General features: G+C 42.0%; 1 protein-coding gene across 6 annotated transcripts in view; it reads left to right on the top strand.

Moving 5' to 3' along the window:
• The window catches only part of LOC135219424 (uncharacterized), a 913,425-nt gene that overhangs the window by 610,436 nt on the left and 283,957 nt on the right, over nucleotides 1–19,032 (top strand). For all 6 annotated transcript variants that reach the window (XM_064256195.1, XM_064256199.1, XM_064256198.1 and 3 more), the window contains exons 11-17: nucleotides 10,438–10,572; nucleotides 11,832–11,954; nucleotides 12,432–12,530; nucleotides 13,137–13,295; nucleotides 13,525–13,683; nucleotides 15,690–15,812; nucleotides 17,447–17,569. In XM_064256195.1, coding sequence (XP_064112265.1) covers nucleotides 10,438–10,572; nucleotides 11,832–11,954; nucleotides 12,432–12,530; nucleotides 13,137–13,295; nucleotides 13,525–13,683; nucleotides 15,690–15,812; nucleotides 17,447–17,569 — 921 coding nt within the window. The remainder of the gene's footprint in view (nucleotides 1–10,437; nucleotides 10,573–11,831; nucleotides 11,955–12,431; nucleotides 12,531–13,136; nucleotides 13,296–13,524; nucleotides 13,684–15,689; nucleotides 15,813–17,446; nucleotides 17,570–19,032) is intronic.

Below are 19,032 nucleotides of genomic sequence, written 5' to 3'. Positions count from 1 at the left end.
CAATTTATAGTTTATGGGTTCCATACAGCAAGCCCGGTAACCAAGCAAGATAGATTTTTCTGTTTTGCCTTTATTAATATATGATAGTCGAGGTATGAGAATGCCAGCGGAAGTTTCACTATTGATACTACTGTCAAAAGAGCGCAAAAACATTCTTATGATTGATGATGGGTAGAAGTGAAATGAGAATGTTTCAAAGCGTTGTTACATACTTAATGAATTCGTCCATGAATGAAAGTGCTTGAAAAATCAGTCGTAATTGTAACTTTATACGGCACATTGCAGCGACATTTAAAACCCTTAAGCCAAAAAATGACAATTTGTCGAAAATTGCATTTTTCCTAACTATACAAACCTGAGGTCCTTTAACAATAGGAAGGTAACTAGCGGCAGCTGGGACGGTCGTAAGCTTCGAACAAGGGAGAACGGTAGTTAACTGCTTGTCCGATCGTGCGCGCGCCCGCGCGCCCGAGAGGTGAAGAATCACTTTTGGCTTTAGGCCCATGCAAAAGTTGCAGTGTGAGGGGTGGCATGAGGTGGGACTATATGTAAAGGACCTCAGGTTTGTATAGTTAGGAAAAATGCAATTTTCGACAAATTGTCATTTGTTCCGATACGTAATACAAACCCTCGGTCCTTTAACAATAGAAGACTCACTTCTTGGTGGGAGGAATCTGAGTCTTTTTGGTGAACAGACTGGTGTTCGTCCAACCCTGGAGTGCCTCCCTGGTCGTAAGAGCAAGGGAGGGATCCAAACCTCTGTCCGATTGATCGGGTGTGCACCGCAGGATCAATGGTCAGACCTCTGGGCCAAGTACTAAGAGAGAGGCAAGCGTATCTCTTCGTACCAGCAAGCAAGAACTTGTTCCTGTTTGCAAGAGACAATCATAAAATGATGGGTTTGTCTCAATTTGGCATCCACTTCCTCCCCTTGTTGGGGAGGAAGTGGTGGATATTTACTCCTATCCCTACTGAGAGGGATGGATGGTGCTCTATTGAGTAGCTCACCTGCATCTCGTCCTTACCCAGCAGGGTGACGACCGTGTCCCTCTACCCAAAGGTAGAGGGAAGAAAAAGATGGGAAGAGGAGCCAGTCACACTCTCATTCCTCATCCATTCTTAACGGTCACACCAGGACTCGATGCTGTTCAGCCTGCGAGGGTCTGGGTTAACTACACAACGTGTTGAGCAACCACCACGGTTCCCAAGGAAAAAGATCCAAGGAACTGTGGGCAATATCCTGAAGGTAGAAGGAGGTGGCATGCGGTCCGGTTGGACCAGGCGCCTGCCTTCATTACCTGCGCCACGGAGAAGTTCTTGCGGAACGCGAGAGAATGATGAAGAGGCGTCCACACTCATCCTGGGTGTCGAGTTTCTCAGACAGCTCCGTCGCACCTTCACAGGACAAAGCAGCATAGCCTTCGTATCGGAGGCGGTGACGTCCATTAGGGAGGGTATTGTGAAGGACTCGAACAATCGTCAGTTACCGAAGGGTTCTGAGTCTTCGCTACGAAGATCGGTACGAAATCGAGCGTCACAAATCCCCATCCCTTTGTGCTTGACTTCTCAAGAGAAGTCATGCAGTTACCTAAGACGAAAAGAAGGGAATAGTCGTATGACCTATCCCTCTTCTCGACTTTGGTTATGTACAGTACTCATACTGACAAGCTATTAAGACGAAGTAATGATTGCTCTGGAACAACCGAACTAAGTCCACAGCATAGTTTTCGTAACTGACTCGGGCGCTCTGACAGCTGCCGACTGACTGGTTTCGGAATCAGTAGAGGCAAGTGTCCAAGCATCCGGGTAAGTCACGTGACCTTCGTGCCCTTTAAAGAGTTATGCTGAGAGACCAAACAAATAAAATATTTGTTAGTCACCGATGCCGGACGCGTGGCGATGATTCTCTTAATGCATAAGCTCAAAAGGCGAAAGTCAATTGCCTTCAAAAGACCGAGGTCCCTGATGGCAAGAAAATCTCATAGACGTTGAATCTCAGCTTAAGGAGAAACAACACTATGTGACGTTGAAGACGAAGGTAGGCAATGAATGCAACCTACGTCTTCCAGCTGAATCGAGAGAAGGAATCTCAAGATTCTAAACCTGTGCTTACAAATGACTGAAAACGCTAACCGCCATTTCATTGCTGTCCGTTGTGCAATGAAAGCGGGGCGTTCTTCAGTAATGAAACACAGGGGAGAGCCGCTTGAAGAACTGCTTCTCGGCTGAACGTTTGGAAGTAGAGCTGGCAGGTGTGGGAGTAGGCGATGTCTTTCAATACATCTGCTAATCCGGGTGAACAATGAACAATTGTACACCTCCGAATACAAGATATTTTGTTGAGGACAAACTCAGATTCCGCAAAAATCATTCGCATTATCGGGATACGATGCAGCAAGAGACTATTACAGAATTCTGTTACCGTGCGGTAACGAAAGATGAGAGTCGAATAGATATCTCTGTTTAAAATTCTCAATACCGAAGACGATGAATACTAGCGTTTCTCAGCAGTAGATGGTCATTCATGTATGCGAGAATCCCCGTTAATCAGAGACTTAAGTCCGTGATTGTTGGGCAGAGATACGGTTGTTATTCAATCAAAGCAGGTGAGAAAGACATAAACAACCGTCTATCTCAAAGCGGCAGCTGATACTGAAATGCCTCGGGCAATTCAATACGCAGTAGCGTCGCTGTCGCGACTCGTCATCCTGAGTTGCCAAGTAATCCTTTCCACGAAGGAATGCGTTCGGCTAGAACCACCGAGCATAAAAAGATATGCTCGAGCAATTATATTTAAGCGAAACGAATTTCGGTAAATATAAAAGCTAAAATGGTGTTGTTGTGACAACACCATAAGTATATAAAATTGAAACTGGAAACTCCTGGGAGGTTGCAGGCAACCCGGGTTTGCAGTTCAATTAGAATACTTTTCGTCTAAGTCGCAATCCGTAGAATAACCAGGATATGCGCCTACCCTCGGACCATTCAACTGCTTAGCAGAATCATGTCGCGAGGTTAATATACGTAGTATATTTGTAGGATTCTGACAAACGATCTCCATCCTAAATTCTTTCCTTCAAGAAAACAAAATAAGGATTGGAGATCGACCACCTTCGTTCTCTATTAAAGAGAGTGAAGGAGAAGTCTTCCTCGAAGGAAAGCTTCAATGGTGAACAGAATACCAAGACGATAGTTCCAGCCAAACTGGATATTCCCGTCCGTTCTTCTCTATTCCAGGTTGGTCGCCTACTGTGAGATAGTCTTCTTTCAGCAGCAGTCTTCTTCCTAATGCTAGAAAATTCCAGGAATTCGAGCATAGGCGAGGTTCCCGATTATCGTGTAACATATCGGGGATTCTCGTCTCGCTCACTTTGGACCGTGGTCTCGCCTAAGTGTTTGGAGATCGTAAGAAACTCCTAACACACTCTGAATGCGCTAGAAATTCCGTAGAATTCTAAGCAGTCTGCGAAACCCCCACCAAGAATTCGTCAAACGATATCGGCTGGTGGTCCTCTCGATTCCCGTAGAAATCGAGAATGGGGCAGGATCCCTCCTCAACGACCGGGGCTTACGTCAGGTAGGAACCCGAAGGTCCCCCCTGGTAGCGCAGTCCCCAACGTGGGATCCTACAGAGCAAATCTCTGTAGGATCCTTCCCCTTTCCCTCGTAGCCGTAAGGAGAGAGGGAATGGAGGAGGAATTGGATACTCGCTCGCCTTCCCAGTGGAACTAGCAGTTGTAGAAGAGTAGGAGCAGCCATCGCCTTGCGGCGATGGCCTCTCAGAGTCTGGGAAAACGTATCGTCAGGAGAAAACGTTTTTTCCCCGACCCGGAGGGAGGGTTACGAACTCTCACTGTATGGTAAGGGTCTGCCGCCACTGTGAACGTCGTCTGGGTGGGGCTGATCGACACCTGACAGGAGAGAGCCGATACCGTCCTCCGACTCATTCCAGTCCTCGTCGAGGTCGAAACCTCTCGGAGGACCGAAGGAGTATTTAAATACGGTGTCCGAAGACACGTAGAAACGCCGCTGTCGCAGTAGAGGAGGTGGAAGTAGCTTGATCGACCGGCCAGAACTGAGAGAGCCTTCTTGTCCGGAGACGAGAGACTCTGGTTCAAGACAGAATCGGTAAGCTCCGATCGCGGCATACCCACCGTCGGTTTGGGTTCCCTCTCGGGGCCCCAAAACGACTCGAGCAGAGACATGGCTCTGCTGGTGGTAGCGGCGATCCTTCCCCCCGGTCGTTGTGCTGACGAATCAGTGCAAATAACCTGGGTAAAGTTACTCTGAATCTCGGAAGTTACAGCGTCTTGAGAGTAGGACCGTACAGTCCCTCCAACAAGACAGCTCCCAGGACCCTCCTCCTTCAGAAGAAGGACCAGCAACAGATCCCTGACGGTTGCCTCCAATCACTTGCGCGTACGTCCTGGTTGGTCCTAAGACCAACCTGGCACGTGCGCGTCGTGACGGGTATCGTGAGCGGCGCATCTCTCCACGATCACTCCTATATACCTAGCTTCTTCCTGGCGTATGCCGAGGAAGTTGAAGGTATCGGAGAGACAGAACTGAGGCGCTCCCCCCCTCTCCCCCTGACGGTCGCCTCCAATCACTTGCGTGTACTCCTGGTTGGTCCTAAGACCATACGTGGCACGTGCGGCGTCGTGACGGGATCGTGAGCGGCGCACCTCTCACGATCACTCCTAGCTACCTCGCTCTTCCCGGTGTAGCCCGAGAAGTTGAAGGTAGTGAGAGACAGACCTGACGCTCCCCCCCCGCTCGCTGGCAGGACCAGCGTACGGTGGGGGGCTGCAGCCGATCACCAACCCTCCTCGGTGGGGATCGATCTGCAGGCCTGGCCGTGCCGCTCACCTGTGGCGAGCGGCTCGACTGAGCACGTCGACCCCGGTCCCGTGCGTCAGACGAGCTGCTGCTGGTCACCGTATCCGCCCGGTCCCTGTGGGAGCGGCGGTCAGGTGACCTGCAGAGCTCGCTTTCGCCGTGAGACCGGTGAGCGTCCTCGCGGCACGTCAAACCGCTGGTACCAGCCGAGGCTGGGTACCGTCGGTCGAGGGGACCTGGGGGACCTCTTCCCAGCCTCAACCCAAGCCCTGGCCGGTCAGAGACCGTCACGTCCACCCGAGTACCGGCTGTCGTCTGCGAGAGCGGCCGCTGGCCTGGCGAGAGTCACTCTGAGCGGCTCTCGAGCAGTCTTCCCTGCTCCGTGCCTCGGTCATGACGCTGGGCGAACTCAGGCGTCTTAACTTTGGCTGCACGGTCACCCGAAGGAGATCGTACACTCGGAACTTCTCGCGGACGAGAAACCGAGCCGGTACCTGGCTTAGCAGCAGAGCTGCCAAGACCAGGCGAGGGTGTACCAGCGGTAGCCAGCACACCCTTGGTCCCCGTCTTCTTCTTCTTCTCAGAAGGGGAGACGGGCCCCGTTCCCGAAGGAACAGGAGGACCAGCAGAAGAACCCCCCCGCACACCGGAATGTGACGAGCCCTTCGAAGTTCCCGAAGGAGTCTTCTTAGGGGGAAACAAAACCCGGTTACCAGCTGGTCGCTGCGAGAGCGGCCGCTGGCCTGGCGAGAGTCACCTGAGCGGTTTTTTTCTCGCCAGCCTTCTGCTCCGTGCCGTGGTCTTGGCGCCGAGCGAACTCTGGCGCCGAAACTTTGGCTGCACGGTCCTCCCGAGGGAGAGCGTACACTCGGGATCTCCCGCGAACGAGAGACCGAGCCGAACCTGGCGTAGCGCATCGCCGCTAGCACCAAGGCGAGGAAGTACCAGAGCTAACCGATACTCCTCTGGTCCCCGTCTATCTCTTCCTTAGGAAGGGGAGACGGGCCCCGCCTCCCGAAGGAGCAGGAGGACCAGCAGAAGGACCCCCCGTCCCACCGAGGTGGGACGGGCCCTTCAGAAGTTCCCGAAGGAGACTTCTTAGGGGGGGGAGGCAGCCTTCTTCTTCTTCGGCTTATGGGCCTTAGAAGTCGAAGGGGAAGAGGCAGCAACAGACGAAGATGACACCTTCCTCTTCTTCGTCAGCTCACGCAGGACAGTCGTCAGGTCCTCCATCCAGGCCGAGTCGGGCCTATTGCCGAAGCAACACGGCCCCGACTGCACCTGTCCGGAAGGACCTGGGACTGGGGAAGACACACCATGGGCAGGACCAGAACATGGACAGGCGGCAGGAACCAGGAGCGACAGGAACAGCAACCAGCTCAGGAGCGGCAGGAACAGCGACAGCGGTAAACACAGAAGGGACAGCCAAGCCAGTAGCGGGAACCACATCAGCGACCGGTACGGCAGGCCAGCCATCGCCTCGTAGAATCATCGGCAGCCAGCGTGGTACTGGCCGGCCGGTCCAGGGGCGAGCTGCTGGAACAGCGGAAGTCTGGGGCAGGCAACACGAAGAAAAAAACACAGGCGGCGGCGGCATACCCCTCCTCGGTACGGCGGCGACCGGCCCTAGAAGCGGCAGACGGGCGTCACCGACACAGCATGGGGAGTGTAGACCAGCGGGGGGCAAGCAGCATAAGCATCGGCCGTGAAGGTTGTAGTGGAGACCACTTCCAAGGTCACCGCCCCAGACCATCGCTAGACTCTGCAGCAGATCGTGGATGCTAGGCACGCCCTGCAGCCGCAGTGGTCCATACCTGTCCAAGGTCGTCTCCCACGGCTGTAAGCACCTGCGGTAGCACAAGACAGATTAGTAAGAGGGGGGGGTTCCCTCACGCACGGGGGGGGGAGACATTGCCCCCACCCCGAACGGAAGGAAGACCCCAAAAACAAACTACGAGAAGCTGAGGCGGGGGGGCAGGAAAGAAGACGAAGAATCGGATACCAAGGGAGTCGCGGGAGAGCTTTCCGACGACACTTCCTGGCAGACCTTCGCTTCCCTACCCCCGCACAGCAGTGAAAAGTAATATGAAAATGAAACAGAATACTGCACTTGCGATTCACTTCATAGACAACTTAAAGAGGGAAAAATCAATTCCCGGTAAGAGCGGAAACTTGATCCATAATAATATGATGCTATCATAAATATATATGAAAATGAACAATACTGCACTTGCTATTTTCACTTTCACAGCAATAAATCGTAAGGATTAAATTCCCGGGTAACGAGCGGAAAATTGATCCAAAATTAAATTTGATGCAATTAATAAATGAAAATGAAAGAAAACTGCATTGCGAATCCACTTTCATTGCATTCTATTCATACAAAATAAGAGGCTCTTGCCGAGCGCAATCAAGCTCTCGGCAACGAACGCACAGGGCAAAAATATAATGAAAAAGAGTACTTACATCTTTCAATTACACACTTTCGCCCAAAATACATGACTCGGCGTGAGTGCGCCCGCCCTCGGCACCGAGACATAATTCAAGGGTTCAATTCATGAAAAGAGCGGAAATCGCCGTCTCTACGGCGATAGCTCCATGTTGATTCATAATTAAGTAATGAAATGAAAACAGTGTACTTACAGTTTCATTTTCAAGTCAAACCAAACCATTAGTAGAAACACAATATAAACAAAGCATACGACGATGAAGCGAGCAAGAGAGCGATGACGAACACGTCCCTTGCACTACCCCGCGGCCGAAAGCAAAAGTGATGCTTCACCTCTCGGGCGCGCGGGCGCGCGCACGATCGGACAAGCAGTTAACTACCGTTCTCCCCTTGTTCGAAGCTTACGACCGTCCCAGCTGCCGCTAGTTACCTTCCTATTGTTAAAGGACCGAGGGTTTGTATTACGTATCGGAACAAATCTAAATTGCAATAGTCGGAGCGGTGGGCCGTTTTGTGTGTTAACTCTCAGTACAACCTGATGAACATTCGCATTTTATATTGGAAGCTATATGAAAGTTTTTTTTTTTTAATTTAGTCCCCAGTGCTTAGGTGATTCATGTGTATATCCAATTTAAATGCAAATGCATAAAGAAATTTTTTGTGCGCGTAAGAAGTATCGTAACGGCCGGGCGGTGAATTAATGTACTCACTGTTACTTCCATAAAGAGAAGTCCCAGGGAGAGATGACTGAGGACTAATTTAAAAGCCGCCAAAACTAGATGACTAGGTACCCTGGAACCAGTTTAGTCATACATTATTCATAAATGCAATATGACTCATTTCCACACAACCCGGAATCGCCAACTCTCACGATAACTGAGAATATATTGACTTCTCCGGCAATCACCATCACCTCCGCTTTACGTGTAATAAAGACGTGCGAGTGAAATTATTATTGTAAGAATAAAAGACATCGCAAGTACCATGAATTTACGGCTGACGACGTCAGCATTTTATTTTGTAATTGTGCAAAGAGATGTTTCTTTGGATAAACTGTATGGTCATTTATGAAGGTAAAACCTTTCAAAACCCATTCGGTAATTTTATACGAATCTTGCAACTCTAAATTAAACTTTAAAATCAAACAGCTTTAATTAATCCTTATAATCAAGGAACTCTAATCAAACCGTAAGCATAAGAAAAGAGCATATAATTATGAAACTAGAATTTGAATTGTGTTGACAAAATTGAATTACTTTAATAGAAAGACTTTTCATTTATTTTTTTTTTTTTTTTTTTTGTTTTTTTTACTATAAAGTTTGGAGTCCGTACGTTCCCCACTGATGATTCTAATCGTTGTGAATGTTTAAACTTGAGAACCTGAAAATCTAGTTGTGATTTCGGAAACACCCATCATTTGTGGCCCAAGGTTGCCGTTTTTTACGAGGCCGATGCCTTTGCGCGTGCGTGTGTTTTTGTGTGTGTGTGTTTATGCCATTTCCGTTTTTGGTTTTATCACTCGACAGTCGAAGGGCTAATTTTAATGGGACGATTTCGCGCGATACCATCTTGACTGGAGTTCTCTTTAGAATTCAGTATACGTATTTGCTCTTTTATTGTGGTTTAAAAAAGAAAATGAGGTTTGAGATCACTTGGGTATCTCGAGACCTCTGATGTGATTCTACTGCCTTTGATAGATGTGAGTTTGATAAATTTGTCCTAATAAGGTATAAATTGAAGTTGACTACTCGGTACTTTATCTGAGTTTCCACAGATTTTATACATGGTCTATCCTTGTTTACTGTGAAATACATACCGGAAATATACTACTATTTTATGGTATTATAAAGAAATTTTACAAATCTGTGCTTCTTTTTACTGGCAAAGTTATCGGAGATAGCTTTCCTTTGAGAAGTCATTGATAACCCAATTTTGAATTTTGACACTACTTACTTTAAGTAAAATGGGAAATATATAGTTAGTTGAGATCAGTTACTAATATCTGCATTGCTTTACTTGAACATAAGTGTATTAATCAATTGTCCTAAATTCCAAATTTTTTAGGAGCATCATGAAAACGATGTCATTTTGAACGCTTCTTATGTTTAATTCAGAATATATCGACATCGATTTTACAAGAATGAAAATGCACGTTTTCATTCTCAATATACCCACGTATTAGGCGATGGGGAATATTCCCAAAACAATTGAAGGAAGTTTTGGCCCTGCATGCAGTGTGTTGTGGTGAGTAAGAAAAATAGAAATTTAGGATATTAGGATAGCATCATAAATCATGAAATGGGAGTGTTCATTTTTTATGAGGTTGATCATTGATTCCCAAGGTTTATAATAATTGTAATATTGTTCGTTCCACACCCATTATGACATGAAAACGCCTCTTGAATATACTCCATATTTAGATAGCTCTTTTGTGATTTTTTTAACAAAAGAGTATTTAATCTTTGTTGTTTTGCTTTTCAAGCTGGAAGTATTTTGTGCGGATATTCCATACTCTCGGGAAGAAGGGCTTTGAAAATTCAGTGTGTTATGCTGGAAAGAGCCCCTTAATGTGACAAATTCCTTTCCATTTTCGCTGCAGCAGTATGGATGGGGATGAGTGAAGATTAGCGAAACATAAATCCCATTTTTCGTGGCGTTGGGGCTGATGGTGATATAGATAATGAACATCTTACCAACACATTTATATCTTTCTATTTAAATTCTGCGGAGATGGCCCTCGGAATGTATAGGATCCTTAAGCTTTAAGCAAAGATTGATGTGAGGAAACGTAGATCAAAGAGCCTATGCCACACTGCCATATTTGACTTAATTTTTATTTACAAATTATAATCAAATTTTTGTGATCTTTGGGGCTTTGTATTTTTCAATTACTATTTACCAGGCGCTGGGTCTTGTATAACATATTCTTTGAAATCTGAAAGACTGGATAGTATAATAAACGCTCTCTTTTGATATGCTCATGTATTGTAAATGGTAGCGTGTTCAGGCCACGACTGAATAAACTGACTTTTGACTCTCAAACCAACTGAGGGAATGGTATCTCTCTCTCTCTCTCTCTCTCTCTCTCTCTCTCTCTCTCTCTCTCCAGTGAGAATTTTCATGAGGTTATAATTTGTTCGATTTAACAGCCCACCAGTCAAATGGCGAAGCTTGTGGCCAAGACAACGGAGGCTGTGAACAGATATGTGAGTCGTCATCAGGTAGCACCCACTGCCTATGCTATAAAGGATTCAGACTGCGGGAGGATCAGTCCTCGTGTGAAGGTATGTAACATTATCCAGTTGGTATCTTTTTGTCTGGTCGTTAGAGTAAGCTATCTTATCGTTAAATTCATTGGCTAATTCGTTACTGACTTGAGTTTCATGATGATGATGATGCAGTAATGGCAGTAAATGCAGTGATCCACAGGAGTCAGGGATGATGAGAAGGATGATGGTATTTACCGTTGTAAGCTTGCCTTTGGTGTCAAGGAAGATAAATGATTGGGTTACTTTTAGTCGCAAGCCAGTGTTGTCTCGGTTGAATATATGTTTCTCATAGTCAAGATACACGTCGTCACTTGTTTCTGAATGCTAGAACAATGTTTGGTTTTATAATTAAATCCAAAAAGATTTCTCTCCAGTTCGGGTAAATAATCTCAGTTGATGCTTAGAAACTTAGGTGATGATGGTAGTCGACAATAATGTACATAACATGGTTGCAGTCAAGTGCAGACCAAAGATATGTACAAATCTGATTAAGTTACCAATAATTAGAATTTTTTTTTTTATTTAACATTTTATTCAACTGGTGCTCACCAAAACAATTGACTTAATGGTACTTAAAGTAACATGCAAACAAGTATCATTTGCGTACAGCCATCCTCATGAAGAACTTGAATGAAGGAAGAAGAAATTGTGCTAACGCCCAGTTATAGATGTTGGCAACCAAGTAGTATTCATGATTTTAATCTTTTGGAATGCCAAGTTAAAAAAATAATCTACCAAAATTCATTTTTAATACTAATTAGTTATTTTTAGCAGAACTGAAAGATTAAAGTGTATAAATATTAATTCAAATGGGAGTGGTATAGATGGTGTTAAGGATAATTAGTTTATGTAATCAACTGGTGTAGTGATCTCTAGATTTTGTATTTAATGTATGTTATAACATTGTATCCTTACCAGGAAAGAAGTCCTGTCTTAAACACAACTCTTGTCAGTCATTTAATTTCTCTTGTATATATTTCTTATTACTGTATAAAATCAATAGACCATGTAACTTTTATGTAGATAGTTTTGTAGATCTACCACCAGTGATTTGGATTATGGTAACAATATGAGTAGCAAGAAAGTTGAAGATTTTCTTCATTATGCAAAGATAAACTGTTATAAAAGGTCAATGATGACCTTTTCATCAATATGCAGAGTTAAACTGTATTACATACAGTAGAGATTAATTTGATGACTCAATTTATGATAGAAAATAGACCAAATTTGGCTATGTATCCTTTCAAATACAGTGACTTACAATCAATTTGCAGATGTGAACGAGTGTGAAATTGAAAATGGTGGTTGTGAAGGTGCTTGCTTCAACAAAGTAGGAACTCACCAGTGCTATTGCCCCAAAGGGTATAGACTTGCCACCAATGGTAAAACCTGTATTGGTAAGTTTGAGATTTTATTGGTGTGTGTTTGCTTATCCAACTCTACTAGTACGTATATGAAATTGGTGATTTGTAATACGGTTGCCTGTTTTGCTGGTCACATGAATTTTCAATGTTAATATAACTCATACCTGTATAAAATATACTGTTCATTCTTATGTTGTATATGTTCTGGACTTTGATCATGTATAACACATACAGCAGTGGGTTGGCATTCATTCCCAGAAGTGTCCTCAGGTACTTGTACATACCTGGAAAATATGTGCTATATGTAGATAGTGTACTGACATGCTGCCATTTTATAGATCAATGTTGTTAATATGACATATCAGTTAGTTAACGTACTTTGTTTCCATTTGATACTGCAGATTGTTGTTGTGCTTGTTTTATTCTGTTACTGATTTTAGCAGCAAAGCACTTTTAACCTGTCAAAAATCTGATGTTTAAAAAACATTTTCCTAAATTTTTTGTCAACAGACAAGAATGAGTGTCGCCTGAGAAATGGCCATGGACCTTGTCAGGATACGTGTACCAACACAGAGGGTGGCTATATTTGTTCTTGTGATAGTATACCAGGTAATGTATAATGAACTGTAACTACTGTATTTATTGTGTTTTGAAGATTTCACCCATTACGCTTATAGAGGCCTTGGCTGTTTCTCTTGTATTTAACCGATACAAAATCCTTAAAGTCACAGTTAATAATTTAACCAGACCACTGAGACATCATTTATAATTTCCATAGGGCAGTGCTTAAGGGTTTACAATTCAGTAAGAAAAACTTATTGATTGAAGAAATTTGAAATGAAGATTCAGACCAGAGCTTAATACACGTTGTTGGTTGAAATCTTCACATTTACAAAATTTATGTTTAATTGAAAAATACTTTCTTAATACTTCTTATTTAGTATTGAGGGAAGGAAAACATTATCGTGAAATTCATAGGGGTTACTCTGTTTTTAAGTGGATCATAAACATATTTTCTCAAAGTCTTCAATTGTATGTATTCATTTATAATACCAACTAAGCATAGTTATGGGAAATCTAAGCAAATGTAATTTAAAATGTACAAATTACTGTCTATGATGCATCTTTATGGACTTGCATCTAATTTTATTACATAAACTGCATTTAATTTTATGTATGTACATATGTATGTCATACTTTTTCATCTCCTTTTAGGAACACATTTAGGTGCTGACAACCACACTTGCGAAGATGTAGATGAGTGTGCAATCAATAATGGAGGTTGTTCCCATATATGTCTCAACACCTTTGGACAGATCTTTTGCACCTGTCCTGAGGGATTTATCATGGCCATGGATTGGAAGACATGTGAGGGTAAGTAAATTCTGAACTTGGTGGCAATAGTGTAATTATTCTTGGTGAAATTTTCAGTAACCAGTTTTACTCATTTTTATTTAATAAACACTTTTTAGTGGATTTGTGGTACAGTATCCATTTCATAGCCCACTTAAGGAAAAAATGGCTTATCTATAATATTTCTCTTCTGAATATTGCACCTACCCAATAAACTTTTAAGTTTTTTAATTCCCAATTATTTTTCTAGATGTCAATGAATGTGAACATGAAGAAATTGCCAGTAAGTGTGAACATGGATGCATTAACACTCCTGGAAGCTATCATTGTGCTGAGGCTGATGAGTTTGTTTTGGCCCTAGAATGCCCTCCTGGCCTCAGTCCTACAGAAGATAATCAAAGTTGTCAGGGTTAGTACTGGAATTTTCAAGTTACTGTTTTGTATATGTCTGGACTGATATTTTTTTTTGACACATTGTATAAGTGTATTTTATTTTTAAGAGAAACTTAAAGCAGTTGCCAATAGAACACTTGTACTTTTAAGAAATGTGTCTTCATTATATGGTACTACTGATTATGGTATATCTTCATTAAGTCTTCAATAATGATGTCAAGAACAAATGCGTTTTGAGTGCACTTACACCAGTGATAAATTGAAATTTGGAAATTCAAGTGTACTGACTTATAGTTGGTAGAAAGGAAATGAATAACCTGTAGCAAATAACAGACTAATGACAGAAAAGCCAGGTAGTGTGCTCAAAGAAACTGGCCAACCTCACACCTGAATATTTTGAATCTTGAAATTTATCCTGTAATGTCGATTGTTGGTGGACTTTAAACTATCTAATACTTCAGACTGTGAAAAGATGGAGTTTGAGTGGTTGGACAGAAAGATTAAAGATATCTATGAAATAAATGGGATGGGATGGGATAGGATAGGATAACAAATAGTTTAACCAGGAAATAAATGGGAAGAAATACAAAGATCTAAGAAGTAATAACAAGAGAGGTTGGACAAGATGGAAGAAAGGATATGGGATTGCATGTAGAGTAAAATATTAAAACTTAGGTGCAGTAGGACCCAAAGGGATTCTGAAAACACCCTTTAGCAATTCCTTCAGTGCACCTTATGGGGTGTACTGATAGTATCCCCCATGGGGACCTGCATATTTTGCTTGCTTTAAGGAGGATGCTTTGCATTCTCTATGGTTTTTCACTCTGTGTGATGAATTAAGTCTAGAAATTTTCCACTGCTTTATCAAAATCCTTTAATTGTATGTTCATAAAATTTCAATGTACGTACATTATCTCGGTATTTTGTTTAAAGGCAATCAAAGATAACTGATACCACTGGAGTAAAATTAGCTCCAAAACGCCAAAAGTTGTACATAAATGTTTTTGTATCCAAATGTACACTATAAAATTTGCTTAATATTTTGTAGCTTAAAAATTCAAGGCAGTAACAGTCATAGAAAACCCTGCTGTACAGTTAAGAAATGTAATCTGGGCATGTTGACACAAAAATTAATATAAGCATGTGATCTGCTTAAAATGTCAGACATGTCAGTGGCTAACCTAAATAAACTAAAAGTTACAAGTTCAGTAAGCCATACAATTTTCATCAACATCGCCCCCAAAACTGCTTGATGCAAAGGGCTTCTGTAAAATTCGGTCACTCGTTATTCCTGTGCTTTGTCTCAACTTCACTCATTTTTTAACACTGATTTGTCTCGCATTTCTTTGCTCAGAAAATGAGATGGAAGGAGAATATTCATATCTTCAGAGTAAAGAATTATGTGACCAACCATTGTTAGAACAACATCTGGTAAAAACAAGTACATACATAATGCTATTGGTTTTTCAAAATTAAAAGAATGGGGAATAACTTAATTCATTTCGAACCAATACTAACAATATACGTATTCTGAGCTGATAATCAGGTCTTTGAAACATGTAAGTAGCTCTCAGCCTATACATAAGGTTTTTCATTGTATTCCCTGTTGAGATATACTAGTTCTGATTGACACTTTTGATCAAATATGAGTTTTTCTTACCAGACTTTGGTGATGTGAGAGTACTGTGTATCTGGATGTAATTTTTACTTAAAAAGACTGGCTGTTAATGTGTCTGAAGCAAATTTTATTGGAGGAATAAGTTTAGCACTAGAGAAGAAAATGCTTTCTCGTTTGTCTAGAACAGCAAGTGATAGTTTCAAATGTTTTTTGAAAGTAGCTAACTCAGGGAACACTAAATTTTGTGGAGTCCAACATTATTTCTTTTTAGTATTAATATGCAGGTAAAAGCTATTTCCTATCTTTTTTTATGTATTCTGTGCATTTTTTTAGTGATAATATCTATAGTTAATTCCAATGTCAAAATTCCATTTTTATGCTTATGTTATACCTTTTCCTGACAGATGTTGATGAATGCAAAAATGACAACCATGGGTGCTCAGATATATGTGTGAACACTCATGGTGATGCTCACTGTTCTTGCCCAGTTGGGTACTCCCTTGGCTTTGACAACAAAACATGCCATGGTAAGTCCCATTATTTGATGAACTGAAGTACAGTGGTACCTCGAGATACAAAATTAATCCGTTCCGAGGCGGCCTTCGTATCATGAGTTTTTCGTATCTTGAACCGCATTTTACATGTAAAATGCCTAATCCGTTCCAAGCCCTACAAAAACACCCCAGTAAATTATATTTCCAGGCCTAAAACACATGTTCTAGGGTTACGACGCTGATTCCGAACCGGAAGAAAATAATGACTCCAAAAAAGGCAAAATACTGTACATACTTGAGTAATATTCAACTGCATGTAATGTTCAACCCCATTTTTACTGCATATATTAGGACTTTAGCATATGTCCCTTAGCAATAAGCTTAGCCTATGTTAGCGGTTGCTACTGTAGCCTAGTCTATGATTCTGACATCTAAACCTAAGAAGCTAAAAGCTTAGAATATGCCAATAAAATGTATAAATAATCAGTATGTACTCATTTCAAATAATTATTAATTAATCATTAACTATAATACACAAACAAACAAAAAAAAACCTTCCAATCGTTTGTTTACATTCAGCTGTTACGAGTACCGAACGAACGCCAAGCAATCACTTTTCCTAGGACACAGTAAGCCATAAATTTTCATTAGTATCTCTCTTCAACTAATGAAACTACCAAACAGTATAATAACCATTCATTTCTATTCTTTATTCTATCTTTACCTAATGGAGATACCGAGTTACTGACAGCTATAATGAAACATATACATAACGTAATATTAAAACAGAAGAAGAATTCTAAAAAATACGTATTTGTTGGCTTCGATGATAGAGTCTGATTTATTTTATATTTTATGATGATCTAATTCACAATTTTTTTATTAAATGCATTGCATGTACTCATTTCAAATAATTATTAAGTAACCATTAACTATAATAAACAAACAAAATAAAAGCTTCCAAACTTCTGTTTACATCCAGCACTTACGATGAGTATCGAACGATCGCCAAGCAATCACTTTTCCTAGTACACAGTAAGCCATAAATTTTCATTATCTCTCTTCAACTACTGAAACTACCAAACAGTGTAATAACCATTCATTTCTATTCTTTATTCTATCTTTACCTAATGTTTTTTTTTTATTAAATGTATTGCATGAATAAGTTTTTCAATTTACAGCATCCTTTTACCAATAGAATACTTAAAGCACAAGGGGTAAATGCTGGCCAATAGGAGAGCAGGATCTTATGGGGGTGACTAGCATCAGGAACCAATGGGAGAGCGGGAGGATGGTGGCGAGTTTACTAAGTTGGCGGCGCGTGAGTTTTAAAATTGTTCTCGTGGTCCGGCGAATCTCGGGACTTTACAGCAACAACCTTTCGTAACTTGAGCAATTTTCGTATGTAGAGCCGTAAAATTTTTCATATTTGCTTACGTATCTCGAGTTTTTCGTAAGTTGAGCCTTTCGTATGTCGAGGTACCACTGTAGATAGCTGCTTTGAGAGTACTCAATACGTGTAAATGAAATACATAGTAGTTAATATTTTCTCTTGTATAATATAGGCATTTTGTATTGCTTACAGAAATATCATGGTAGGATGTTTGTCTGTTTTGACAGTTTCCTTATTTTCATTTTCTAATTAATTTTTATTTTCATTTAAATAGATATTGATGAATGCAGTACTGGTGATAATGGATGCTCACACGGGTGTGAAAATAGTGAGGGTTCATATTCTTGTACCTGCCCTGAAAGTTTCACACTTTCTCCATCTTTGAAAGACTGTTTGGGTATGTTGAATTTTCATTTTGTTGATTTTTTATGCATAAATTACATTGCTTAATTAAGGGATTTTGACGAGGAAAAATCTATTTCTGGGCAACGACCTGTGTCGCCCTGTGAAATGGTTCCTTTGATACTATTTCTGAAGAATAAATATTGCTATTCATCCTAGAGAAAAAAGAAACAATATATGCCAAGATAAATGGCTCTCTCACTTCTTATAGAAGTGTCGGTATAGTAAGGAGCGAGTGGAATCACTACCAGAGGGTCCCTTGCCATTTAGCTTCTTCCTTCGACAAAACCCCGAACTAACGGAGGAGCCGTGCTACAGCTCCCGGTCTATACTACTACCGTGAGCGCCTCCGACGCCTGAGACGTCATTCCTGAAGATAGCCTCCAAGCTTGGGGTAAGCTGGGTGAGGATAATCTAACTACAGGGTGGGGTTTCACAGGGCGACACAGGTCGTTGCCCAGAAATAGATTTTTCCTTCGTCAAAATCTTTTCTCCTGGGCTTGACCCGTGTCGGCCTGTGAAATAGTACCAGAGAATGCCAAACACCAAGCTTGAGGAACAGTAAACAGTAAATTAAAAAGGTAAAGTTAAACACTTGTAAGGTTAATAGTATAATAATCAACTAAAATTACAGTCTTACCCTAAGGGAAGTATAAGCCCTAAAACACGGGTTATCACTTAAAAATTAGTTAGCCTAACAACAAACAATAACAATACAGGTTAGGCAAAGACAAGATATAAGTTGATATATACAAAAGAATGGAACTGAATCCGATTAGAATGATGAACAAAAGCAAACTCAAGTAACCCAATACATGGAGGCGACTAAACTAAGTAAGGGTGGGTGCAAGGGGATGGGCAGGTAGAAGGGAAGGCTACAAGAAGTTATAGTAAAAATTAAGAATCAGGAGAAACTGTGTTTCCAGCTGCCACTGCTGGAAATTTGAGGGCTTCTAAGGGTTTTAGGTAGTGCCGTTTGAAAACTGTCGGAGATTTCCCAGCCTGTATACTTCTTAAGATCGTCAAAATTCATGTGTTGGAAATAATTAATAGATGCCACCGCCCTAACATCGTGGGCCCGAGGAAAGGACTCTGGATTGGCCTGTTTAATGAAGTATAAAATTTGTTGCCTGATCCCTTTTAGGGATAAAGTACCACCTCCCTTCCTAATGAACAATGGGCCTGAAGATTTCAGAGTTGTTTCTGCTTAGGTAGCTCTTAATGAGTTGACAGGACAAAGGAAATGTCTTGAGGTAGTGGTAGGATTTTCCACGAGGACCATCTGTCCTGTGGGTCTTCATTTTTGGCTAAAAAAGAAAAATGGCGAATCTGGGGATAAGAGGACTTCCCCTGAGGGAGGAACTCAATGTGGCCTGGTTCCCTTGAATAAAGCTGACAGTTCTGATATTCTAGCTCCGGAGGCTAAACTTAATAAGAATAGGGTTTTGTTTCCCTCAG

Source organism: Macrobrachium nipponense, chromosome 1 (assembly GCF_015104395.2).
Source record: "Macrobrachium nipponense isolate FS-2020 chromosome 1, ASM1510439v2, whole genome shotgun sequence".
In the NCBI taxonomy this organism is placed as follows: domain Eukaryota; kingdom Metazoa; phylum Arthropoda; class Malacostraca; order Decapoda; family Palaemonidae; genus Macrobrachium; species Macrobrachium nipponense.
The sequence above is the reverse complement of the archived record's forward strand: the minus strand, read 5'-3'. Positions and strand labels throughout refer to the sequence as shown.